Genomic DNA, 27074 nt, shown 5'->3' on the forward strand with positions numbered 1-27074 from the left:
TGTTTCACATTCTCTCTTCCTTCCCTCCCCAACTCCCAACAACCCTCCCAATCGGTATCAAAGTTTGAAACAGGGCACCAATTGGTTCCGCTGAGAGAACCACCCCCAATCCTGGCCAATCACGGTACCCAGTGGAATAGAGTGTTCTGGGCATGCCCAACTCCATGAGAAGAAGAACATGTCATGATGGACAGCCCCACTGATTACATGTGCAGTTGGGGTAAGGGAAGCAGTCCCCAGAAGAAAGTATTCTGTAACGCATAAAAAACAGACTCTATGTCAACTATTGAAACCACTGTAAGAATAAGGATTTGTTGCTTTATGTGATTTTCTCTGATCTCTGTTTTCTGATTCAGTTGACACCAGTAAAGCCAGTTGAAATAGGTCCCATCCTCGCCAAAAACGTGTTGCTCAAACTCATTCAAGTGCACCTAGGCTTCAAAGTGTAGACATGATGCCACCCCATGGAGCAGTGAGTCTGGTGTTTACTGCAAGGAAATGAGGGGAGGAATTAACACAGGAAAATTCTCTTCCCTTGAAATTTGGCTAAGGTGGTGTAGAGGCCATTCCCGGTGCAAGCCTGATCAAATAAAGAAGTACTGTGCGTCTCTTGTGTACCAGGCATTATGAGGACATAGTGGTGAATTTTTAAAAAATTCCCTGCCTCTAGGAAATTCGCAGCTTTTAGGGGAACATAGAAAAGCAAACAGCTAACTATAATACAACGTGATTAATGCTATGGGAATAGTATAATGAAGTGTTGCAGGAGCAAAGGGGGGGAGGTGATTAATTTTTCTGGGGATAGAGGGCATGAGCAGTAATCAGGGAAGTGGAGAGACAGGGATGTTGGTTGAGGTTTCCCAGGGGAGGTGACATCTGACCTGAAGAATGAGAGGGGGTGTGATAACTTAGAAGGGGGAGAACAGCATTTTAGGCAGAGGAAACAGTAAAAAGAGGGAGGGGGGGAAATCAATCTGACATCTCTTTAATAGTTGCTGGCCAAGTTCCCACAGCTAGCACAAGAGGGAGAATTGAAGCAATTATTGAGAAAACTGTCTCCATCTTTCCTTTTCTCCAGGCTGTGGAAATTTGGCCATTGCTTCATTTTCATAAGAAAAAGAGCCTTGATTCCAGAGACCACACAATGGTAAGCGATGGCAGAATTGCTTTTTCGATAGTATAGAGAAAAACCAGAGCACCTGAATTCAACTCGTCTGGGAAAACCAGACTTCATAGGGAAGGAAAACAAAACCCTTTCTTCTCTGTCTCTCTGTCCCTCTCGTCTTCCCTCTTCCTTTTCTGTGGTGGAGGGAGATGGGTGGAGGAAGGTTTCACTTCAAAGAGCAAATCTATGGAGCAAAAACCATGTGTCCACAGCATTTGGTGACTTGGGAGAACTTAATAAATACTTGTAGTAGGGGCGCTTGGATGGCTCAGTTGGTTAAGTGTCCAACTTCAGCTCAGGCCATGAGTTCGAGCCCCGCGTCAGGCTCTGTGCTGACAGCTCAGATCCTGGAGCCTGCTTCAGATGCTGTGTCTCCCTCTCTCTCTCTGCCCCTCCCCTGCTCATGGTCTGTCTCAAAAATAAAAAAAATAAAAACATTAAAAAATAAAATAAATAGTTGTAGTAGGATGATGGTAATTATTTAAATAATTTTTCAAGAATTTCCTAACATCAAACTTAAAATAAAGTGCAACTCCAGGAATTGACTCCCACGCCCTCCCCTCTCTTATCCCATCTCCCCAAATGCCTGAGTAGCTTGTTAGCATTCAACACATCCTTTGAAGATTAAATAGCATTAAATTTTTGCCTTGCAAGGAAAGAGATTATGAATTTATGTGAAAACAACTCTTTGGGAGAAATGTATGCAGAAATCTAAACAGGGAAGAGATGTTGGCTTAAAGTCCACAAAATGCACCACACATGAACAGAAACTGATCAAATAGACCCTGATTTGAAGTTCAGCACCACCATTAATATATTAGCTGTGTAACTTTGGACACATTTCTTAATCTCTCTAGACCTCAGTTTTAAAATGGGAATAATGGCAGTATCTACTACATAGAGGTATTTTGAGCATTAAAAAGGATAATCCATGTAAAAATACTCCACATGGTGCCCGGCACAGTGTTACCTTGAAATCAACGGAGCAATGAATTCTATGAAATTGCCCCCACAATTGATACTATCCACAGAAGCAGATATTATAACAAGAGTCTAATTTGTTTGTCCCTTCATTGAAGTGTTGCATTAACATGATTTGCAGACTGTCACTATGACATTAATCTGTGTTGGATATCACCAGAGGGCCAAGGGATGACCTTCAGTGCTTTTTACTCTCCCTGAAAACCTTTCTGCCTGAGAAAAGCACTGAACTCTCTTTCCTGAAAAGAGGGGATTGGCCATTTGGCACCATGTGAGTTTGGTTGCAGAGAAGGGGGAGATCTGAATGTGATGTTAACACTGAGCTCCAAAGGCCATGACACCAAGCCTTTCCCTGTCCCAGGGCAAAACATCCTCCTGTTCTCTGAAAATACATCTCAAAAGCATCTCCTTCCATTAAGGCTTCGAATTTGCTAATGTTTGACCTTTAAGCTTGAGTTGCATATTCTTTTTGTAAGACAAAAGGTATCATACAAAAGCTTCTAACTGAAGTGTAGTGTGGGTAACAGTGGAGTTGTCTATAGTTCAAAAGTGAGTGTGAACATTCTCTTTATGTTACACATAAGAAGTAGGAGCATAATTCAGTGCTGCTTATTTTTAATCGGATAGATAGATAGATAGATAGATAGATAGATAGATAGATAGGTAGATAGATTTGCCTGTTGGACTCTTGACGGGGATTGATCTCTTACAAAGGAGCTAAAATAAGAGTGTGTGGGCAAACACAAGTCATGGCAAGATTCTCACTTCCCTGTGTTGTAAATTAGAACTTTTTGTGCCTTAGTTTTATACTTAACCGCTTCAAACATTATAATTCATCTCATTTAACATACAAGGAATAAAATATGACTGATTACAGATACCAAACTGAAAATAGACAGGTGGAAGATAGTGCTTAGGGCTATATACTTTGTGGGCAGGCTGTCCTATGACTTTGTTCACATACCTGCCATTTAAATTCATCTTTAGCTGGATACACACACCAAAGGGATGTGTCGACTGTTTGTGATTTATTAAAACAGCTGAACGGTTGCAAGATACAGCTCCTTGTGGTCATCTATCATTCCAAATGATGATTAAGTACAAAGGGAGATACAATTTAGAAAAAGAGCAAAGTGAAGTTGGGATAGCAGGAATGGGCCACACCGTGGTTGTGTTCACAATAAAAAAAAAAAAAATATTTAATGGGGAACCAAATAGACATGTTAGATTTTGCAAGATCAAATAAACATAACTTTGCAGAACGGATAGAAACTATGATTTGTACTCATAATTAAATACTAGTTTCTTAGGTCAATTTTTCAAGTGACATTGTAATGGACTTCGGCTCTGTGTGCAATGGCTTCTCACTTTTCTTTAACAAGAGTAAGGTTGAGAGAATTTTTTAAATGGACAAAGAAGCTGTATCCATTAGGGCTTCTCAGTTCAGAAAACGTCAACCCCAAGTGGGGGCTTTGGAGCGTAGAACCAGTTCTAGCACATGAACACTTGAGCAAACCGGAACCTCAGTTGCTCAAATTATAAAACGCAGGCAATGATACTAACGGCTCTGCTTCCGCCACAAATTGTGAAGATCAAACAAGAAAGTAGATGTGGGGCGTCTGCGTGGCTCAGTCAGTTGAACGTCCGACCTTGGCTCAGGTCATGATCTCACCATATGTGAGTTCGAGCCCAATGTTGGGCTTACTGCTTACAAAGCCCCTTCAGATCCTCCGTTCCCATCTCTCCCTGCCCCTCTCCTGCTCATGTGCTCTCTCTCTCTCTCCCTCTCAAAAAGAAATAAACATTAAAAAAAGAGAAAGCAGATCTAAGCTACCATTATTATTATCTTATAATTAATTAATTTAAGAAGAATTAAGGTCACACCCATGTAGCCCTGTGTGGGAACAAGGTGACATAAGACCTTATTTCCAAAGGTAACTCTTGTCTTGAAAGTGAGATAATACTGTGCTATTTGTTTTATTATTTTTTATTTTTAAAAAAAATTTTAATGTTTATTTATTTTGAGTGAGAGAGAGAGAGCAAGAGCGAGCATGAGTGGGGGAGGGGCAGAGAGAGAGGAAGACACAGAATCTGAAGCAGGCTCCAGGCTCTGAGCTGTCAGCACAGAGCCCGACACGGGGCTCGAACTCACAAACCATTGGATCATGACCTGACTGAAGTGGGATGCTTAACTGATGGAGCCACTCAGGCATCCTGTGCTATTTGTTTCCTAATCTTATTTGCATCCTCAGGCTGAGGGGTCATAAGGAAATACTGGTCACACTTCGATATCTATGGGAATTAATGTGCATAGATGAGCCCAACTATGCATTTGTAAAAATGAGCATGTGTGTATGTGTGTGTGCCTAACAGTTAATTCTGGGATTCTGGAACCAGGTGGCTTAAATCTGAATCCTACTTACTTGCTTGTAACTTTCACAAGGAGCTTCATCTCCGTCTGGCTGTTTCTCAGTTTCCTTATCTGGAAAAGAAAAAAAATATATAGGTATGTTCCTACAGATTAAGTGAGTTCACACCCAAAGTACTGAGAATGGTGTCTCTACATGTTGCAAGGGCCTAATACATGTTCATTATTTTTATCATCAGGAGGACCTGTGTTTTAGGCAAAATTGTCAGTGGCGATTTACTTTGTTCAAAACACACATTCATGTCCTATCTCCCTGGTGACCAATACTTTAGCAGAATACTACTAGCATAGAGCAGGATAGTAACTTTTGGAATTCCTTGGAGAAAGAAAGCTGAGTGGCCTGTGGACAAGTCCTGGGAGCTACCTAAACAGAAATCCATACCAGGCTTTGAACTACCAACTGTATTTTGTAGAACATTATTGGCCCTAACATGGTGACATACGCTTCATGAAAAAAGGGTTATGGCCAAATATGTTTGGGAAGCTGTGTTCAACCTACAAATCAGGTCTCTTCATTGTGGGATGTCTCATAAACCTTAATAAACTAATGTGCATTCTGAGTCTCCAGGGGACTACTTATTTTCATACAGAATCATTGTTTTTGTCCCTTATTTTTTTTTTAAAGGAAAGCCTATAAAATCATGAGGAGTATTAAAAATTCCTTAAAACACAGCTTGGAAAATACTTCTTTAAATAATTTTTCTCAAATTCAGATATTTTCGTCCAGTAAAGAGTACTCAACAAAATACTCCATTGTTTGGGGGGGGGGGGTAGTGCTTTGTGGAATCTTCCACTGGAAGGTCTTGGGGTTGTCATTGTTGATAATGAGTTAATAATGGCTTGTCAGTGATTTAAAAAGAACATCTCCCAAACCTGAGAGCTTGCTGTGGAACGTAGAACCACATGCACCATGAACACCAGACTTAAGTGTGATCTTTTGGGAACCCATTTGTACAATTGAGAGATGATGAGAATTTCTTTTTTATGGATTAAAACAAAATTGTTAACTGTAGAGCAGAAGTCGGGTCAGACAGATATACTGCTCTCAAGAATGTGCTGATGATGATTTGTATTTTATGGTAGCTGAAGGGTATGAGCTGCTTGTTAATGAGATCAAGCACCATTACATATATTACCGGCATCCTCAGAAGCTGAGGATCTATTTTGAAATATCTTTATGCTACATTTGTTCAAAGCATTGTCTTTCTGTTAAAAGAATTCACCTGCATGTTAAATTTTCTCTATAGTATACTACTGATAGCTTAAAGAAATATTTCTGTGTATCTCTTTGAATTTGGAAGCTATGTATTTTCTCTGAGTTCCATTTCTTCTGAAAACTAGTTGTTGACAAATACGACTGTCACAGTGATTGTAGGACTGAATTACCCTGTTGATTTCCTAATTCGTTGCTTGAATTGTAATGACTCAAAATAAAAGCAGTCTCTCTAAAATATTTTGTCATCTTACACCGTTTGAAAGATAAATGGTCTTAAACAAAATAGTTGCTGAAATTCTTTGCCAGAATGGAAGTTTTAGCATCAAGGTCTATATCCAAGAGAATGTAGGTGGCAGGGATTGCTCTTTTGGGGGGCAGGTTTTTCTAATCCAAGCAGCGGAATTCTGTAGGGTCAAGTCTAAAGTAAAGAAAAGAAGACGAAAAGGGTTTCCAATTCAAAAGGAGAGCCGGAATGTGTATTAAAAAGAGTACAGGGTTTAGGTGTAGACCTGAAATGAAGCCTTGGGTAAATCAGGCCATAGTCCAGGTGTCAATTTCCATATTTATGAAATGAAAGGAAAGGGCATCAGTAATCCAGAAGATGGAACATGTTTCCTTAGAAAGTTGGTATGGAAGGAGAGGAAAACAAGGAAAAATATGGAGTGTAGCAACTAACTATAGGATTCTTTCCACATGTTAAACATGGGGGGGCGGTGGGAAGTCATACTATTAGGCTTCATGATTACGTATTCTTTGGTTTCCATTTCACGTGTAGATTAGTAATGGTTTTGCTTTGGGGGTTACAGCATTTCCAAACTTGACTCAATTTTCTGCCTAGAATTTTGTTTGTTGCTGTTGTATGCCTCGAATGTTTTCCCCCCATTTCTCATTTCAAAGGCTTTCACTTACTATGCCTATAAGCTATGATATTAAGGTTCAATGCCAGTAAAGTTTCAGGGAAGAGAGTGAGAAAATTATTTAAAAGGACTACTTTTTGATAATGGCAGTGTTTTGACAGTTTTTGACAGGCAATTTGGAATAATGCAACCTCCTGGATTACAGCCAACCTCTGAAATGGGCTGTAATTTAGAATGATGGCAGCTTCTATGACCTCTATATTGGGGAGTCACTAAAATTAAAAAAAAAAATTCTCTAAACAGTTTAGGTTTATATTTGAAAATCTGGCTTAAATGTTCTGACATCCAGCCATTTTATTTAATGAAAAGATTTTCCTGTCCAATGCATAGCTCCAAATACTTATCCCAAAGCTGGGGAAGATTTTCTGCCTTTTTGTGTGTGGTAAAACTCTTCTTCTCAGATTCCACTCTCAACCAGATCGTGAACATTCTAAAGGGGCTGCTTGTGGGCCCTTCTCTCCACTGGATGAAATCAGACCCCCTCAGGCGCGGGGAACTATATTATGCTGTCATCCTGTAGGGAAGGCAAGTCCTGGGCTATTACAACCTCCAACTTTCGTCCTTAACAAAGATGTGTTGTCTCAGGTTCTAAGTCTGGTCCTCAAGGCCCCTTTGGAAAATAGATTCTGTTACTCCCTTCATTCTGAGAGTTAAATGCTTTATAAAGAGTTGTGTAAGTTAAATATGAGCTGGGTGTGCAGTGTTGGATTTGTAACTGAACTGCAATTCTCCAAACATACCAATATATTCCAAAATTGCCAGTTGCAGGCCATAAAATATTTACATTACAGAGTAAATAATGTATGTTTAGTAAGAAATGATGAAATATTTACAGTTTTTCTAAAGACACTGTATGGGTTTTTTCCTCTACCACAGCCATTTTTCTCGAAGCAGGCAAAATAGGCAACTGTAAGAGCTCTGAGAACAACATGGAAGCATCTATGAAGGAAGAGAATGTTCTGAGGCACTAAGTGCAAAAGTCTCCACAAGGAGAAGAAACAGCAGCTAATCCCAGATATCAAGATGCATATTTCATATGGTTAAAGGTCTGGGGAGGCATTAGCAAACAATTTGGTATATTTACCATTAAACTGAAGAGATTTTAGGCCCAGTTCACGTGACACAATCTTTTGCTGGAGCCATTCTGTGGGAGTATTCTGAACTTCAGAGGATAGTATGACCTTCCAAGCTTTCAAACAAATACATTTTTAAAAACTTTCCCATACACTCATTGACCCTGAACAAGATCCAGAAAACCTAATCACAGTGTTATAATTCTTACTGCATGTGTCTGAGAAAGAGCCTGAAGAAGCCCTTAACAGAAGTCTTCCAGAGAATCACCTGAGAGAGTCTCACAAAGAGATTTTCAGGCCTTTGCCCAGAAATTCTAGTAGAATCACTTTAGTGCAGGGCCTAGAAATCTTTATTTTTGAAAAGTTTCCCAGGTAATTCTGATGATCACTTGGAAGCAGAAAGAATATTGCCCCCCCCCCCCCCCACACACACAAATATCCACATCCTCATCCCTGAAACCTGTGGGTGTTACCTTATGTAGCAAAAAGGAGATTACAGGTGTAATTAAACTAAGATTCTTGAGATGGGGGGGGGGGACTATCCTAGGTTATCTGATGGGCTGTAAATGTAATCAGAAGTTTCCTTTTAAGAGGGAGATAGAGGGAGATATGGTTATGGATGAAGGCAAAGTGAGGATGGAAACAAGATGGTGGCCTGCTGGTTTTGAAGATGGAGGGAAGGGCCAGGAGTCAAGGAAGGTAGGTAGGCTTTGGAAGTGAGAAAAGAAGAAGCCTCTCCTAGAGCCTCCAGAAGGAGCCAGCCCTGCTGAAGTCTTGTTAGCCCGGTGAAACAGATTTTGGACATTTGACCTTCAGAACTGTAAAATAATAAATATGTGTTGTTTTTTAAGCCATTATTTGCAGTCATTTTTCCAGCAGCATTAGGAAACTGCACATGAACCACTGCCCTCAGCCACCTTAGTTCTAGTAGTCCTCTGTTGCTAAACACAGCCTTTTAAGCCAGACCTTCAAGGCTCTAGGATTTAACCCATTTCCCAGCACAAATGCAGCCCTGCCTCCAGAAAACACTGCCACTCCCCTTCCCATCTGTGGTGGGCACTTTCTTCACAGTCATGTGCCCTTGAGGATGCCATAGCTGCCCGAAAGAGAAAAGGCAGCAATGTGGGACTGTGGCCAATAACTGCATCCCTCAAATTTGGACATCAAGCCACAGGAATTCATCATTCCCCGCCTGTGTACTCAGCATTCTGTAGCTACTGTGGGGAATTCAGAGAACCAGGAGAAGTCACTCCCTATTCTCGTGCTGAATACACACATTTCAGAGTGATTATGAACACTTAGGTTGCATTTTCCAGGAACGTCAACATTGAGGCTCCCTGGCTACAAGGGATATCATCTCATTTGGGGATAAGACAAATGCATCATTTCAGTTTAGGGGAAGAAGATGATATCAAAACATGGGCTTCCCAGTTATATATACTCTGATTAGAAGACCGGGAAATCAAGTCATTTTTCCATAGGTTTAGGCTCTCCATAAACTGAGGGACACATTCACGAATTGTCCAGGCAGTACTTGAAATGTAGCTCTATTTTCCAAGGTCGGGGGGGGGGGGGAATCTCTATATTTTATCAGTATGGGCTCCTATCAGAACTGCTCACAGTGAAAGGGAAAAAAAAAAAAAGATGGCAGCTGCATAGAGCCGGGATAGCATCTTGTTTCTATGACAACAGTGTCTGCTCTGCTCCCCGGCTCCATCTGGTATTTTCAGGCCTAACAGCCAGGTAGCATCTAAATGCTTAGTGGGGGGAAAAAAAAGTATTGATAGAAATTCTCCAGATCAGACACAAATGAACATAGCAATACCACATCCTTTCTGAGAAAAACTGAATTGCTTCATCAGCGACAGGACACATGAAAGACAAACCACTTAGCACGTGGAACATGTTCACCTTTATATCGTGAACTAAGCAAGCACAACATTCGTATAAAATAAAAGTGCTATTGGGGCAGACGGGGGCTTTTTCCTAAAGGCGGTCGAAGGAGGCTCGCGTGGGATGATTCTCTCCTCCCTCTCATGCTCTCTACCCTGTCCCGCTTTGTGGAGCTGCGTGTGCTTTAGGTAATACGGAGGCAGCAGCTCTTACCTGCCTCGCTGACCTTCCCTTCAGATTTTATCCTTGTTGATTACTGTTCCCTGGTAGCTCTGAAGAATTTATGAGAAGCTGAGTTTTAGTCCTCCTCCATGGGCCCTCGCTCACAGACAAGCATGCTTTTATAGGGTAACATGACACAGCCAGTTTTCACTCTCCTCTACCCTCATATTCAACATAATCTAGGGCAGCATCTCCTATTTCTTCCTGAACAGTGCCATCATTAAACACACAGCATTTTTACCAAGTCAGAATTTAGCTGAAAGATGATACAATATGACTCTAGAGCTAGGTTGTCCTGCAATATTTGGGATGTACTTACACTAAAAAATTACTCATTGTTTACCTGACATTCAGATACTGGGCACCCAGTATTTTTATTTGCTGAATCTGGCAACTATATATAGGCAGGAATATAGGCCTTTTCAGTTCACCTGGTCACTTCAGCTTTGATCCAGCAGATCAAAGTGTTAGTTCATTGGTGTATTGGTTTCCAGGATTTTCTGGTTATTAAAACAAACATTTAACGTTCGTTGTTCATGCCAAAAACCTTACTGACACCGAAGCTTTGCATACATTCATTTTTCCCTTATGTATTCAATGCAGAGTTCCTGGGCACCTGCTACTGGCCTGGCACTATTCTGGAAGCTTGGAATTGATGGTGCACAAAACAAATGGGTGCTTCCTCATGAGGCCAACATTCTATTGTGGCTCCTGGATTTCATCTCAGGACTGTTACTTTTATTGCATACAGGGAACTGTTATACACAAGGACCCAAAGCAGATATGGGCCTGCCCCCAAAAGCAGATAAACTATACTAGATTTGTTTTCCCTTACTCATGTTAAAATTTTCCCAAACCCCAAGTCGTTCTTCAGTTACAGAAGAAATTGAAATTGCCTTTTTTCACTCTCTTTGTCCCTCGGTACCCCAGATTAAGAGACAACTGACCCTAGAAGAGTGGGACATTGACTAGTCCCACCTTACCATCAATTTCTAAAGTCCTCCCTTGTCCTTGCTGGGATCCATCCGCTTGAGAGTCCTTTTCCTCTGCCGAGCCCTCACAGGAGATTCAGACAGACAAGTGACATTTGCATTCTTTCTCCGTCTTCTTCAATTCTTCTCTCTGTACTCCCCAACTCTTTTCTCCTTTTAAGTATTTCATCTATTTGATGCTGATAACGACTAAGCAAGAGAGGAAAATTAAAGGTCTGCAGTGTTCCAGAAAGTTCTTGAGATACAGACCTACTTACTTAAAATTTTTTTTTCTATAGACTCAGATTCTTTACTCTTGTATCTCATATTTTGACTGTGACACACTCAGTTTTATTTTATGAGAATTCTAGGTAGCGTATTATATACGCTCAGGTATGTTACTTGAAATGTAGACACCATGGTAGACAAAATGATGTCCCCCGAGGATATTTTCATCCTAATCCCTGAAACCTGGGAGTATGTCACCTTACGTGGCAAAAAGGACTTTCAAGATGTGATCCAATTAAGGATCTTGAAATGGTGAGAGCATCTTGACTTATCTAGGTAGGCCCAACAGAAATACAAGCATCCTTGAAAGAGAATGGCAGAGAAGGAAAGAGATTTTAGGGTGCTATGTTGCTGGCTCGAAGACGAAGGAGCAGGAGCCAAGGGATGCAGACAACTTCTACAAGCTAGAAAAGGTAAGGAAACGAGTTAGCCTCGAGAGCTTCCAGAAGGACTGCGTATCCTTTGATTTTAGCCCAGTAAGACCCATTTTAGATTTGTAGCCTCCAGAACTGTAAGACAACAAATTCGCGTTGTTTTAAACCACTAAAGTTGTGATCTGTTGTAGCATCCGTCAATAAGAGTACACAGACCCAGGCACTGAGAAATCAGAACTGAACCTGAGCAGGCTCCTTGAGGCTCTTTGCTAAGCTGGATGTTACCTTTTAGTTGCCAGGTTATGGGAGATCTGCATGGTCATGGAGTTGGGACAGCCTGGTAGTGGCTATTTACCAATGACTGTGGCAGTATTTCAATATCTTTATAGTCAGAATGGGTGTACTGGTGGATTTCTGCTAGGCACACACTCATGCACAACTAAATCTGATGGATGTAGAGTGGATTCTGGCATGAGTCTTGAGTTTTTCTTCCCTAAGGCCCTGATATGAACTCTTAATCAGAGTGGTCAAGGGGCGCCTGGGTGGCTCAGTCGGCTAAGTGTCCAACTTCAGCTCAGGTCACAATCTCGCAGTTCATGGGTTCGAGCCCCACGTCGGGCTCTGAGCTGTCAGCACAGAGCCTGGAGCCTGTTTCAGATTCTGTGTCTCCCTCTCTCTCTGACCCTCCCCCATTCATGCTCTATCTCTCGCTGTCTCAAAAATAAATAAACCTTAAAAAAAATTTTTTTTAAGAAAAAAAAAATCAAAGTGGTCAAGGCAATGATTCTAATAGAATTCTATATTCATTTAGGGGCGCCTGGGTGGCTCAGTCGGTTAAGCGTCCGACTTCAGCTCAGGTCACGATCTCGCAGTCCGTGAGTTCAAACCCCGCATCGGGCTCTGGGCTGATGGCTCAGAGCCTGGAGCCTGCTTCCCATTCTGTGTCTCCCTCTCTCTCTGCCCCTCTCCCATTCATGCTCTGTCTCTCTCTGTCTCAAAAATAAATAAACATTAAAAAAATTAAAAATAAAAGAATTCTATATTCATTTCTATGTGTCCTATACTGGGATTTTACAGGGTGTGGACCGGAATGACTCCTTTTTGCTCAGGAACTTGTAAAAAATGAAATTCTTGGGGCATCTTGGTGGTTCAATTGGTTAGGCGTCCAACTTCAGCTCAGGTCATGGACTTCAGCTCAGGTCATGAACTCGTAGTTCATGAGTGTGAGCCCCACATCGCGCTCTGTGTAGACAGCTCAGAGCCTGGAGCCTGCTTCGGGTTCTGTGTCTCCTTCTCTCTCGGTTCCTCCCCTGCTCACACAATGTCTCTCTTTCTCAAAAATAGATAAAGATTAAAAAAAAAATTAAACGCTTTTTTTTTCTTTTTCAAATTTTTATTTAAATTCTGGTTAATCAACATACAGTGCAATATTGGTTTCAGGAGGAGAATTCAGTGATTCATAACTTGCAGACAACACCCAGTGCTCACCACAAGTGCCCTCCTTAATACCCATCACCCATCTAGCCCATCTCCCACCTCCCTCCCTCCATCAACCCTCAGTTTGTTCTCTATCTTTAAGAGTCTCTCATGCTTTGTTTCCCTCTCTCTAAAAATGAAATTCTTGTTCGTTTGTTTTTCCAACTTACCATCTGAACATTCCACCTCTAAGTATTGAGGATGTTTTCTCCTTTTCATCTTTCCTATTTCTTCCTTTCTTTAACCCTGCCTCTCCTCTTCTCATTTGCAAACAAGTGAAATAAGGGGGAAAGAGACTTGCTCAAAGTCCCCAACCTAGTTGCCAGCCACACTGAGGGCAGGACCTGGGTCAACACCCCGTTCAGGGATGTGAAATCACACCTCCACCAAGGGAATGATGCTTAGCGGTCATCTTCTCATTCTTAAATTGGGTTCAGTCTCCTACAGATCCATCTATGGCCTTCTGCTGCACTCTGAATAAAATCTGAACTGGTTCCACTGCTCTCAGGGACCTGCATGGTCCGGCCCTGACCACTTCATCAACCCCATTTGTACCATGATCCCACTGGTCCCTCCCTTCTCAGACACCAGTTCTGTCCTGCCCTCGGGGCTTTGTGGGAGCATAGATGTGTTGTCTGCCCTGGCCACAGCAGGTCCTTGCCTCACGCTGATAGATTTTACACTTTCACTTACTCTGTGCGTGTTGAATTAATGAATGCCTGTACTCTGTTTCTTGTTCCCCCAGAGGCTCCATGCATTCAGAGAGCTTATTCATCTTGTTCGCTGTTGTGTGTACGCAATAGTGCTTTAATGAACACTTTGTGAATGATGTTCATGGTCACTCCTCAAGGCCTCACCCTGAAGTCATCTTAGCCCTCTCAAGGCACAGAATTCCTAGGCCATCTCGTCAGCCACCGACACAGGCTGCCAACCAGATGCGGGGGCTGAATAAAGGAAAGACAAGGTGCCTGGTCATTTGTGGAAAATATCATAGCTGGTACTTAAAGGAAGTGGAAACTAGCTTTCTGACCTCTGCAGTAATCAGCTTACACTGTGAAGCAGGAGATTTGAATCCCCTTATCTACTTCCAGATGAGAATATTATGTCTCGTTTATAGTTACAGCCTTCTGGACTGAAATATCATATTTTATGAGTAATAGCATCTGTAAGTAAGATAAAAGACATCACAAAAGAAAATGAAAGCATTTAAAATACAACAATTACTGAAATAAAATCATCTTGAGGACATTCTTCTGACAAGTTCTCTTAGGTTTTATTAATTTCTTCTAAGAATATCACCATGAATCTTTTTTACGAGTGTTTGGATCCCGTGTGCACAATCTTTGCATTTATTCACTTGAGGCTAAGGCACAGTGGAGTGCAAGACTCTTTCCTCTTTGCTCAGCTCTTTCCTGCTTTGCTCTGCGTTAACATCTTGAAAAATGAAATGGTAAAGGTAGATCATCAAACAGTTTAAGAAAACTATTCATGTACGTGTTTTATAAGTGGAATAATGGGATATAGCAAGCAAGGAATTACAAGGCCGTCAAATTCCAAATGATGATGTATATACAACTTCAGTAATTCTAATATTTGTAATATTTCCTTATTAGTTTTCAGATATTTAAATTCCTTTCACTCTGTATGCATTCCTTTCAATTCTATTCCAGAACTGCATACTCTTACCTATAAAATAATCAGTTTATTCTCTGTTTAAAATGTTTCTTACTGAGCTCTTTTATTTAAATGCTAATTAATTGTTTCCTTTAACCATCTTACAGAGTTTCCATATTCTATTATCAACACACCTGCAATGTCAAATAAAAGATAAGGTTTATGAGCCATGTAAACTATGATGAAACATTTTGAACTGTCTATGGCATCGTGAAGGGAAAATAATGGCAGTGTCTGGCTTTTATAATGCAATACTATTGTACTAAGGCCAGTAAGTCATTTTAAGCATTGGAAGCATAAAGTAATTTTATCCTGATAAATGAGCAATTTAGCAAATTGTTTTAAGAAGAAAGAGGATTTATGGTTCACTCTGCCTATATGTATATATGGACGTCACATTTTTTTCAAACTTTCCAAAGAGCCACTGTGAATAATTCATAGAAAGTAATAGAAGTATTAAAATTTATCCCAAATTTCCAAATAGTCACTATGACCAATTTCCTGACATTAATAGAAATCTGCATGGAGATTGTAATAAGAGTAGGACATGTCAATTGTTGGTTTAAATTCGAAAGTATTCAATAGCTAAGGTCATTTATTTACTAAGCAACCACGTCTTATGAGGTAGTCAGAGACTATGTTAATGATGAAAACAAATAACCGGTGAGAAACAAAAAAAGGCTTAAATTTCTCTTTTAATTTTTTTCTGTGCAATCCCAAACCACTTAAATTTATTGTCATGGGAACTACAATTTGACACAACCAGATTTCAAGGCCCTCGTTCATTTTATTCACCTTTGTAATAGAAAATTCTTACCTGCCTTATATAGTGTCCACGCAATAAATATTTATCAACTAAACAAATTAATTATGCAAGGTGGAAGAGAATGGCTTCCAAGGTCTGTTTTGTTTTTGTTCTGGGTGGGGGGCTGATGGGTTAATCTCGGGTAGGTGCACCTGGGGCAGCCTTCCTGGCTCCTGTGCTGGGCTCCTGACTCTGACAGCGTGAAGATCCAAGTTCAGCACCTTCACTATGGCTTCCTAATTCCAAAGTTTGCTATCCCCTGACTCTTTTTTTTTTTTTTTTTAATCCCATGACTCTTAATGGGCTATTGGAATTTCTTCATGCAATGTATTTCACAACCAAAACAAGTCTGCTTTTCTCAATCAATAATTAAGAATTGACAGTTTACTTTCACTCTTATTGTGGAATTGCAAGACCAAAAATAAAATTGGCACCTTTAAGTATTTATATTTATATTTATATATATGACTTTACCATATATATGGGTGCATTTATATATGTATGTGTATGTGTGTATGCCTGTGTGTTTTCTCAATATGCACCTATATTTATCTACCTGTCTTTCTCTCTTTATCTATCTAATCTCCTTAATGAAGAAGGGCTCCTACAGTAGGTGAATTGCCCCAGGCCAGCTCTGAACCCTAGCTGTATACCCTTTCTTCAAACTCTTACTAGAAAGTTCAATACAGAAAAAAGATAAAAGGGGAATTGTTTTAACTAAAGTAGTTGAGAGCCACTGGTGAACAAAAAAGATCTTTCATTGGAGCAGAAGGAATTAGGAAGGAGTTCTAGACTAGTTCTGACATTAATTGCCTGTGCAATGTGGGGGAAATCCATCAACCTCCATGGGCTCAGTGCTAACACCTATAAAATAAAAGGATTGTGCAAGATGTTTTCTAAAGCCTAAAATAAACACTAAACACTAAAATGCTTTAAACACTAAAAATGCTTTGATTGTAATAGAAATAAATCAGTCACTTAGATTTTTTTGTAACTATTTTTTTGCAGCTTGAGTTTTAATGTCTGTTTTATGCATTGAATTGTATCCCCAAAAAGATACTTTGAAGTCCTAAACCCTCAGTAGCTCAGAATGTGACCTTATTTGGAAATAAGGTTATTACAGATGTGATTATTTAAGATTAGGTCATACTGGTGTATGGTAAGCCTTTTATCCAAAATGAACAGTATCCTTACAAGAAGAGGAAAGAGACAAAGAGGCAGAGACAGATTAAGAGAACTCCAAGGGACGATGGAGGTAGAGATTGGAGCGTTGCATCTATGAATCAAGGAATGCCAAAAATTCTTAGTAAGGATCAGCACGTAGGAAGAGGCAAAGACCAGATTCTCCCTTAGGGGGCCCAGAAGGAGCCAACCCTGCCGACATCTTGATTTCAGACTTCTGGCTTCCATTGTGTGAGAGAATATATTTCTGTTGTTCTGAAGCACGGAGATGTGATACTTTTGTTTTAGCAGTTCTAGAAAACTAATATAAATATTAGGAAGTGAATACAATACTTTGTATACAATTTTCATTTTTAGTTTTCCATGTTAGATATATTGCTGGTTAAATAAACATTTACAAAGCATGATCCATTCTCAATTATTTTTCTTTAAATCACTTTTGATTTTAATTTGTTATACACGGATTGCATTACTAATCTAAATTCCATAAATCCAAAAGCCTTTGAAAAGATATTAATTTGTTGGTGATGAGCTTTTTTTTTTTTTCTTTAAACGTATCTGCTTTGAAATGAAACACAGCTGCTGAAATAGTCTCATTTTCTCCAGCCTCTAGTTTTTGGAGGCGGCAAATGAAGTGGTTAAGGATCTGCCTTAAGATACTATCAGGGTTTAAATCCTGATTCTGCTACTGTATGTGATTTGAACAGGTTAGTTCTCTCTGCCTCAGTTCTCCAACTGGAATGTGGAACAAATAAACGCATTGATCTTATAAGGTTATTGGGTTGATAAGGAGAATTAAGGCATGTCAAGGTCTCAGATGGTGGTTGGCACGTACTAAGTTATTAATACATTTTTAGCTGTTGTTCTCTTCCTTTCTAGTACTTCCAACTCACTGCCACAGATTGATTACCTAGAGCACCTCGGACAGGCCCACTCACCTGCTAGAAAACATTACATGATTTCCCATTATATAGTTTATGAAAATGTTAAACACCATCTCAATGTTGACTTCATCTAACTTTCTGCTTTTTTTTCTCCCTTACTCGCTATCTGTTGAAGTTGCACCCTCACTGAAATGTAGCTCAGAGTCTACCCCCAAGTGATAAGTCTCCCAGGTCACCCACATCAGACTTATTCTTTCTCCCTCTGCCAGATTCCCGTAACACGGGAGTGAAGGTCTCATACACAGCCTGCTTAGGAGTTATTTGTGCATGCTATATCTCATTTGATAGCTGATGACCTCTAGGAGGGCAGGGCTTGTACCTTTCAATTTTGTATCCCCATGGTACCTAGCAGAGACTTTCTTATACTTAGTAGATACTCAATAAATGGTTGTTAAACTTGGTTGAACCTACGTTTTGTTTTTCTTTTTGGCAGATGCCCTAAGAAAAACATAAAATAAATGAATTACTTTTCTTCTTTTCATTGCAATATATATGCCCTGGGCTAGTGGGTATTTGCAAGCCTGGTTTAGAACCTAGGGAAGTCATCAATCTAAGAAAGGAGAGGAAATGCATTTTAAATCACAAGAGCAATCTAGCCTTATGTAAGGCCTTCTAGCAAAGCAATTATCAATGGCTCAATAACCCAGGTGCTAGAGTTTTTATGAACACAAGTCTGAGGTTGAGAGACAATGAGTGATCTTAACTTTTATATTTCATAGGTATGCAATTCAATGAAACATGTACAGATGGAAAGTTTAGATCTGAGAATCATATGTGGGTATCATAATGCAAATAATTGGCTTTCTTTCTAAAGAACATCTGTTGGAACATCTGAGAGCAGTTGTTTATACTGATGCCAAAATGCTGAAAAATATAATAATTCTCCAATGAGGTTAGAAATATCCGGGGGAAGAAAAATAGTTTTTATGTAGTTCTGTTTTTATTAAATCCTGTTGTTGTTTCTCTAATATGGCACATAGGAGATGCTCAATAATATTTGTTGAGTGAATGTTGATTGAATAGCAGACTCATTAAACAGTTGTCGAATGAATCACTTTTTTTTATACATATAAGATAACATTTTCAGAAAACGGTATGCCCTAGTTTTAGCATGCCATATACCATTTTTATTTGGCATCAATTTAAGTAATGCTACCCTTGCTCTGAATATTATAGAATGTAATTAGCATGTATATCTATAAGAATATATTACTGAATACAATATATGAATAAAGCTAGTATATGACAAATGAATAAAGCTAGTACATGATAACAATATTTTAATATCGTAACATGTTACTTTTACTCATTATTAAAAAAACACTTAGAATTTGATTGTGGGCTTGGATAGTCATGTTTGTTTGAACAACTAAAAGAAAGGAACCATGCCTAGAGGTACCTATAGTTTGGTACCTCTAAGAATTGAACTTGGGATTTAAGAGCACCAAAATACTCTGTTACATACTGCAGAAGACAAAGAAGACATTTCTTCTCCCTTACCCCATTCCAGAATTTCCAACAGTTCTCTCTTGGATACGCCTGCGTGAGTGAGGCGACCAGGCTCCCCAAAGGCTGCCCAAATTCCACTCTGCCAAGTTTCAGTACAGAAAGAACATGTTAAATAATAAATGTGAGTTTGAGTGTAACTAATAAAATTGGGATGTTAAAGAGCAACATGCTTTTGAAAAGCAGCCTCCTTGTGAGGCTGCTCCCTGTGCAAGTCCACGGGAAATAATTCTGAAGGGAGTGATATTAATTAGTGATATAATTTATCTTCTGGAAGCCCTTTCCTTTGACAGTGCTGTGGCACAGTTCATAAGCCTCCAAACGAGCGCTCAAAGAAAATGGTTCAAACCACAATTTCAGTTTTGTTTTCCATCCTTGAACAGATAAAATAGTCAAATTTATTTCAGTACATCTACATTTTACACATGCATCACATGATGGGGATTATGAAGATAGAAAAATGTACTTATGAAGAATTTTCAACGAAATGGTAAACTGCTTATGATGTAATCAAAGGAAAACAGAGTCAAAGCCAAAATTAAATTCATGGTCTTTGATCTCAGATTTCTTGGTTTCAGCTCTAGGTCTGCCATATACTAGCTTTGCCACCTTGGCAAGATACTTAACTCTTCCGTGTCTCAGTTTTCTATACCAATACTGTGAAGGTAATAGTAAAAATTGTTGTGTTCAGAGTAGTACCCAGCAAACATTCAATAAATAGCATTAGTTGTAATTATTACTTATTAATAATATTTTCAAGCTTGGGAAAGAACAATTCAAGGTGAGGAGGATTACTCGGAAGGCAGTAGCCAAAATGTTCTTAATATTTGCTTCTGAACGGTATGTTTATGGGCAATTCTTTTCTATATCATTCACTTTTCTGTACATATTCTTTTATAATAAAGTTTAAAAATTAACTTATAATCATACATGGCGTGATGGAAATTGAGGTGGAAATTTGGAATAGGTTAAAACTTATAACCAAATACGCTACAGCGTTAATGAAGTATTAATTAAGTCTCTTATACAGATGATGTGACAGATGATGTTGCCGTCTTTCAATTCTAATACAATCTAACTAAAAATTACTTTTTTAAGTTTAGCCAATGTCAATGCTACATTCAGAAATCAAGATAAATGTTTATTATAGTATTACAATTTTGACCTACTAAAACTAAAAAAATACTTTATTTTTTAATTTAAAAATCCCATGCAAAAGTCCCAAAGGTGCCTTTCATGTTTAAGCTTTAATTAGCAACCACTTTGGTCTCTGACACATATTGTGCAGATATCGAAGTGTTAACATTACTGAAGCTTGATTACAAAAGGCAATGATTAATTTTAAAGCAGACTAAAAAGATATGCCCTGATTACAAAGGAATGATTAAGGCGGAATGTCAGACATTGCACATTTATAGCAGTCTTTGCCACAGTCAAAGGATAAGCTGTTGCGGTTTATATTTAGAATCATGAGTACTTAGTTCTTTATGACACGGGGTGTTTGTGCCTTGGAGATAGATCCCCCAAAGCCCAAGCGAGGTCTTAAGACCTTTGGGGCCACATGGGCAAAGCAAAACATTTGAAGGCATATGGACCCAACGAGACGCCGTAGTTTACGTCCACAGCAGGCGAGGCCAAGGCTAGGCGCTGGCGGCCGCCTGCAGGAAGGTCTCCAGGCCATGGTATTGTGAGCAAGTACACGTTTTGCTGAGGGAGGGAGCATTATGTGGCCCTTCTCCTTAAAAGAGAGGAGGGGACGGAGAGGAAAAGGCCGGCCACAAAGGGCTGCTGCCCCGGCAGGCTCCAAAGCCTCGGCTCTCGGAGCCTCCATTTTTATTTGCCACCAGCACAGAAAAGAAACTCCGAGAAGGGCCTTGAAGGAAAGGGAGCTGCGTTCAGCCAGGGAAGGAGAGAGCAGAGTTGCTGTCCCGGGCAGAGCGTGGGGGAAAAACGGTTGTCAGTCCTTAGTGAACAGGGGAAACAAAGGCCTGGAGCCGGGCTCGCGTCCCGCTTCGGGAGACCCGGGCTGAGGCCGATGCAGGAAGAACAGCCCTGAACAATCCTTGTCCCTGTTGTGCTTTCCAGGACCCGCGGCTACCAAATACTGAAGGGCCCAGGAAGGATCCGTGGCAGCCCGGGCCTGAGATGAGTTTAGAGTCCTTGTTTCAGCACATCATCTTCTCGGAGCATCGGGCGGAGGAGAGTCGCCGCTTGATCCGAGAAGGTGGGTGTTTCTGTCTCCTGCGGGGGTCTCTGGCTCCTAGAGGTGGGGGCTTGGAGCATAAGGCAGCCCCGCAGGCGAAGTCAGAGCGGGTTTGGCGGGGGGGGGGGGAATCTGCTGTCTACATCAACAGACACGGGGGCTTGAGAAAGGTGGAGGTGTTTAAGGATTTAATTTGTGTTACAGTAAGGTCGGAAATTAACAGATGTCGTGAAGACATTAAGAAAGCAACTGAGATGCTGAATGAAGAGAAAATCAAGTTGGAATCCAAGGTAGATTGACCGGTGGAGCATGCTCATTGTCACTTGGGATACAAAAAATCTGTTTTAACTTGGGTTCTTGAGGATATTTTACCCTGTAACTAGTTGTCCTTCCAGTAGGAGGCACATTACTAGGCTGGTTAGTGGAGTTGCATGTTGCCGGGTAATATTTCAAGCACTGAGTCCCGTGAGGCTCATTCTAATATGAAGTTGCCCTAAAGAAACCAGTTTAAAAGTAATGAAGAATTGATTGTCCTTGTTGTAGGATGGTTAACTTCTAAAAGAGCCCAATGTCACTGGGAAAAAAAAAAAAAAGTTTTTCAATAGGTAGTTGGTGCAGTGTATGAATTTTGAATAGTAAATAATTTAGGAAATGGGCTGTGTTGATATAACAATTGAATGTCGCTTTCGAACCAACCTCTGCCATTTGTTGTTCAGTTCCCTATGACATGTTGGACATTTCTTTCATCCAAAAGTGTAATTTTTTCACTAGCATCTCTCTGTTTTCTGCGTCATTTGAAAAGTTATGTTATTTTAAATAGAAGCAAGGAAATCTGACAGCTTCTTGAAGGAGGATTTTGAAGGGTGGGTAGGATTTTGGAAAGGCAGAAATAAGTAATAAGAGAAAAGCATTTGGGGCAGAGAGAGGATATGAACAAAAGGGAATCATGCCCAAGGCATATTGGGAGAGAAATCTAGTCAAAGCAGAGAGCTGATATCTGGGAATAGGAGGAAACCATTCCAGGCTTTTGAGCAGGGAGTGGTGTGATAAAAGTGGTTTTAGGAAGATTTCTCTGAGCTCTGGGAGGAAGGGAGCTACGAACATCATCCAAGTATGCCCTAATGAAGGCCTTGCTATGGGGGACGTGGGGGAGACATTCATTCAAAAATATTTGTTCAACACCTAGAGATAAACTAAACAAGCTGTGTGCAATGGCAAATCTGTTTAAGGAAGTCTGTTTGCTTAAAATATGTCTATTTTAACCAGTGCGAGGGATTTCCAGTTATCTTTCTCAACAAAGTAATCCTAGATCCCTTATTTACCTGGTGACCTGCGAAGCCTGCCCTTGGACAGCTTAGAAAATTTCTTTATTATAGCATTCATTGTACCACGTTACAATTAAACAACAGTACATACTTGTATTTGTGTTTGTATCCCTCACTGTTTGCGGAATGACACGTCTGGCATTTTTTTCTTACCCATCTTTTGTTCCCACAACTTGTATCCGGTGCCCAGCACATAGTTTGTTTTGGCGTTTGAATGAATTGATGAGAACTAATAGTAGGATAATAGAGTGCTGTCTTTCAAAGTAGAATTTCGAACTGTTACTCAGTGAGACCCTAGGTCCTGCTTTGCTTGTGAGTAGCGGACGAAGTAGCTACTAACAACAATATTGTAAACTGATGCAGCGGGTAGAGAGCATTAAGAATGCCGTGATGTAGCTTTCTTTTTCTTTAAAAAGAATTAAGATACTTTCAAGATTGGTAACTGGAAGCTAATGAAAGTAATAGGCAAAACATGCAATTAGGTAATGCTTAGCTAACACTTACTGAGCACTTACTGTGTGCTGGGCAGTGTTCTAAATGCTTTACCTACATTAACTCCTTTACCCCTCCCAGGAATCCTGTGATGAGGCACCGTAACGAATCCCCCTCTATGGTTGAGGAAACACAGAGGTTAAATGACTTGTTCATGATGTAGAATTAAAAGCAATTAAGCTACCACAATGAAAGTAACAATTGAGTAATGATAGCATATTTTGTTAAAACAGATTTCTTGGGGCGCCTGGGTGGCTCAGTCGGTTAAGTGTGCGACTTTGGCTCAGGTCATGATCTCATGGTTGGTGAGTTTGAGCCCCGCGTCAGGCTGTCTACTGACAGCTCAGAGCCTGGAGCCTGCTTTAGATTCTGTGTCTCCCACTTGTGCGTGCACTCTCTCTCTGTCTCTCTGTCAAAAATAAATAAACATTAAAAAATTTTTTGAAATATAAAAAAGAAAGAAACAGATTTCTTGAGCTCATCTTAAGTTTTATTCTTCATGAAATCCACATATAATAATGTATCTGAAGCTTTTGCATTTAGTTTAGGACAAATTTTTAAAAGGTCACTTATGTAAGTTTTTATACAAAATGTATTTTTCCTGGATTGGTGAAGATATTGACCTGACAGATAACAAATGTTAAAAAAAAAAATTGCTCTTTGTATATCTTCTTTGAAAAAAAAAATAGGTTTGCTCTTTGTACTATTTTCTTTTTTAGCAGCCTATTTTGTTGAAATGGAAATGTAATTTGTGGCTAAATACACATTCTTAAAAAATGTTGGCTCAAATAGTTATACTTGAGAAAAGACAGAGCAAATCCTTAACATTGTTTAGAAACATCTGCTGAAATTACTAATTAATATAGGCTCTTAAATGTGCATTGTTTTTTAATCCGCTCATATACGTGGGTAATAGTACAATTGTATCTTACTAATAAAATTAACATAGAGGTTCACAGTTCATACAATACTAATTTGTAATTGAAATAATTTGATTTATAATATAGTCAAAGTGGTGTGTGTGTGTGTGTGTGTGTGTGTGTGTATGTGTATGGATAAAGATTTTAAAAGTGGAACCACAATTATAATGTAAATGACTAATGGGAACAACTGAAGAAGTAATCATAAATTGATTTCTTGTATCTTTTATTCTCAGAGTTAATTATATGTCTGCCAATAACAATGAAAATATATTTACTTGAATATTTGACTTGGCATTTATTGACCAATTTATCAAGTGGAAGCAGCATAGGGAGAAACTAGAACATAATTTGAATAGGCCAGTGCTTGAGCTATTTGTACAGTGATACATTCAGAAAATATTTGGGGCATTTATTTTGGAAGTGGCTTGTAGTCAAAAAATGTATTTAGGAAGTACAGTACTCATTTTTTTTTTTCTGTTCTGTAAAACCCAGGTAGCATGTAATTAGAACTTGAATGATAGCATTTGCCTTTCAGGGCTCAATGAGTCCTTTAAAATATATGGTTGCAAAAGTCTCAAGATTATATAGTATGAGTACTTTGTGAATTGGAGGGCTACAGTATGGCTGGTTAGGTTTGGTAATATGAAAACAGAAAGACAAGAACATGCCCTGGATTTGCATTAATGCTTGCCAATATACCTAAAGCTTCTGATAGTCAAGGAAAGGTTTTATAGTATTGAGGACAGAGCAAATCAAAGACTGAGCAAATCAAAATAAAGGACCCACAGAACATTTGTAGTTTCTTCTAAGCATTTGAAAGGTATCTTTGTTTGTTTGTTTGTTTGTTTGTTTTAAAAATGGTATATAGTTAAAATTTGGGCATTTAATCTTTATACACATACTACATAAAACCTAACATAATGCCATACTGCCTCAAGAGAAAATCACTGGAGGAAGGTCTGAGGCTATTTTGCTTAATTTTTCTTCTCCCAATTTTAACTTACTGTATAAACATTATAACAATAATAAGATAATATTTAATGAATTTTTAAAAGAAAATTATATTTAAATAAACAAGTCACTTAAGGGGGCTTCTTTTACTTTTCTTCAAAATGTACATATTCTTTTTTTTTAAGTTGATAAAAACCCTTCCCTCCAGGGACCCACCCAAAACAGTAGGTAAAAGTCATGTCTGTTAGTACTCTATTACCTAATTATGGAACGAACAAAATCACAAATTGTTCTTTATGATATTGAAAGGGAGTTTTGTTACTAAGATTTTTTCATTTTGTAAAAGTTGAACAATGAAAAATTCATATCCTTCTTAATTTTATTGTTGATTAAAATTTACTTAAAAACATAAGTAAAAGAAGGGCATTATTTCTTCCCTCTAATCAACAGTGTTTAAAAAGCAGTACATGAGAATTGTTTAATCTCAATTTTAGCAAGTAACATGGAAATTCTGCTTATCACAATTTAATATATTCCTATAGTTTCATTAATTGTGACCAAGACACTTTTGGGGGTAGTTACACTTAGTTGCTTACAGTCTCTCTGACTTCTTTATATGAAAGTCCTTTAAGCAAAATCCCTCCTGTCCTGAACATGCACAGCTGATTTTCTAAAATTGTAGTATAAAACTTTAGGTACATTATGTCTTTTGCATTCACCTTGGTCGTGTGTATAATTCCATAGCCAGTCAATATATTTTTGAGTCTGGAATCTATCCTACAGAGTATTTTTCTTTCACACTGAAGATACCTCATAGAGGTTTGGCAGATGTTTTCTTCACTCCCCCATGCTACTGCCAGAATATTTCTCCACCCTCTTATGGTGGCCCATACTGTGTTCTACCATACCTTCCCATCTTTCTTTTCTGTTACCCTACTCACTCACTTGTTATTTAGAATTTGGTACCTGGTCACAGGCTTCCACTCTGTCTCCACTCTCCCCATCATTATGAATGTCATTGTCCATATGGACTTTTCAGCTACCACCCTGGCCTGTTAGTTCTTTGGTTGCCACATTTTCAGTGACCTTTTTCCTCACTCCACCTCAGCCACCTATTTCCATAATCATACTCTGGACTTTGCCATCACTTTAAAACCACTTCACTTTCAAAATCAATAAAATATTTCATTTTTTTCCATTATATTTTTCAATTTCATCTGAACCTTGAATCCATTTCTTTCTCCACTAGTACTTGTCTGTTCATTCATTTCCCTCTTTATTCTTAGATTTCATGGTTGGTCACTCCACTCTTCCTCCTGACTCCTCTCTCTCCTCTTCTTTCACACCCCACCCCCTTGCAAGACTCCCGACTCTAAGTGAACCAATTAGCTGCTGCTGTGTCAGCACTTGGACAATTCCAGGGGAGATTGGATCCAGTATTCATGAATGTTAGCCTCAGCTTCAACTGAGACCTCCACACTGCCTGGAAATACTACTACATGTCTTTCTCACCCTCTGTAGTGGCTACTTAAACCTTCACTATTTTTATACATTTTATTGTCTCTTCTGAACTGTTTAACACTTAGGCGATAGATAACTTTTTGTTTCAGAGAAAATAGAAACCATCCAACAGGAGATTTTTTTATTTTCCCACCTATAGTTCTCCAAACCTGCCTATGTGAAGACCCATTTTCTCACCCTTTTCTTCCTGTTATGAAGGAGTGCCCTTCCTTCTGACAAAGGACAATTCTTCTATCTTCAGATCCTATCTCCTGTTTCATCATTATCCTTACCATCATCATTGTTATGCATATTCTTGGGAAGGGCTCTACAGAGAGAGATTAAAGATAAAGACTAGAGAGGGGCCCCTGGGTGGCTCAGTCAGTTAAACACCCTACTCTTGATTTTGGCTCAGATCACGATCTCATGGTTCGTGGGTTTGAGCTGGTGTAGCCTGCTTGGGATTCTCTCCCTGTCTCTCTGCCCTTCTCCCACTCAAGTTTTTTTTTTTTTTTCCTCTCTCTCTCTTTCTCTTTCTCAAAAATAAATAAACTTAAAAAAAAAA

General features: G+C 39.3%; 1 protein-coding gene across 1 annotated transcript in view; it reads left to right on the forward strand.

The window, feature by feature from the left end:
• Window positions 1–20743: 20743 nt before the first annotated feature.
• Window positions 20744–27074, forward strand: part of CCDC172 (coiled-coil domain containing 172) — a 60170-nt gene continuing 53839 nt past the window's right edge. Inside the window, exons 1-3 of the mRNA XM_025918406.2 lie at window positions 20744–20797; window positions 21201–21339; window positions 21523–21608. Of these exons, the coding sequence (XP_025774191.2) occupies window positions 20795–20797; window positions 21201–21339; window positions 21523–21608 (228 nt within the window). The 5' untranslated portion in view covers window positions 20744–20794. The remainder of the gene's footprint in view (window positions 20798–21200; window positions 21340–21522; window positions 21609–27074) is intronic.

Source organism: Puma concolor, chromosome D2 (assembly GCF_028749965.1).
Source record: "Puma concolor isolate L17-30 chromosome D2, mPumCon1.1.hap2, whole genome shotgun sequence".
In the NCBI taxonomy this organism is placed as follows: Eukaryota; Metazoa; Chordata; class Mammalia; order Carnivora; family Felidae; genus Puma; species Puma concolor.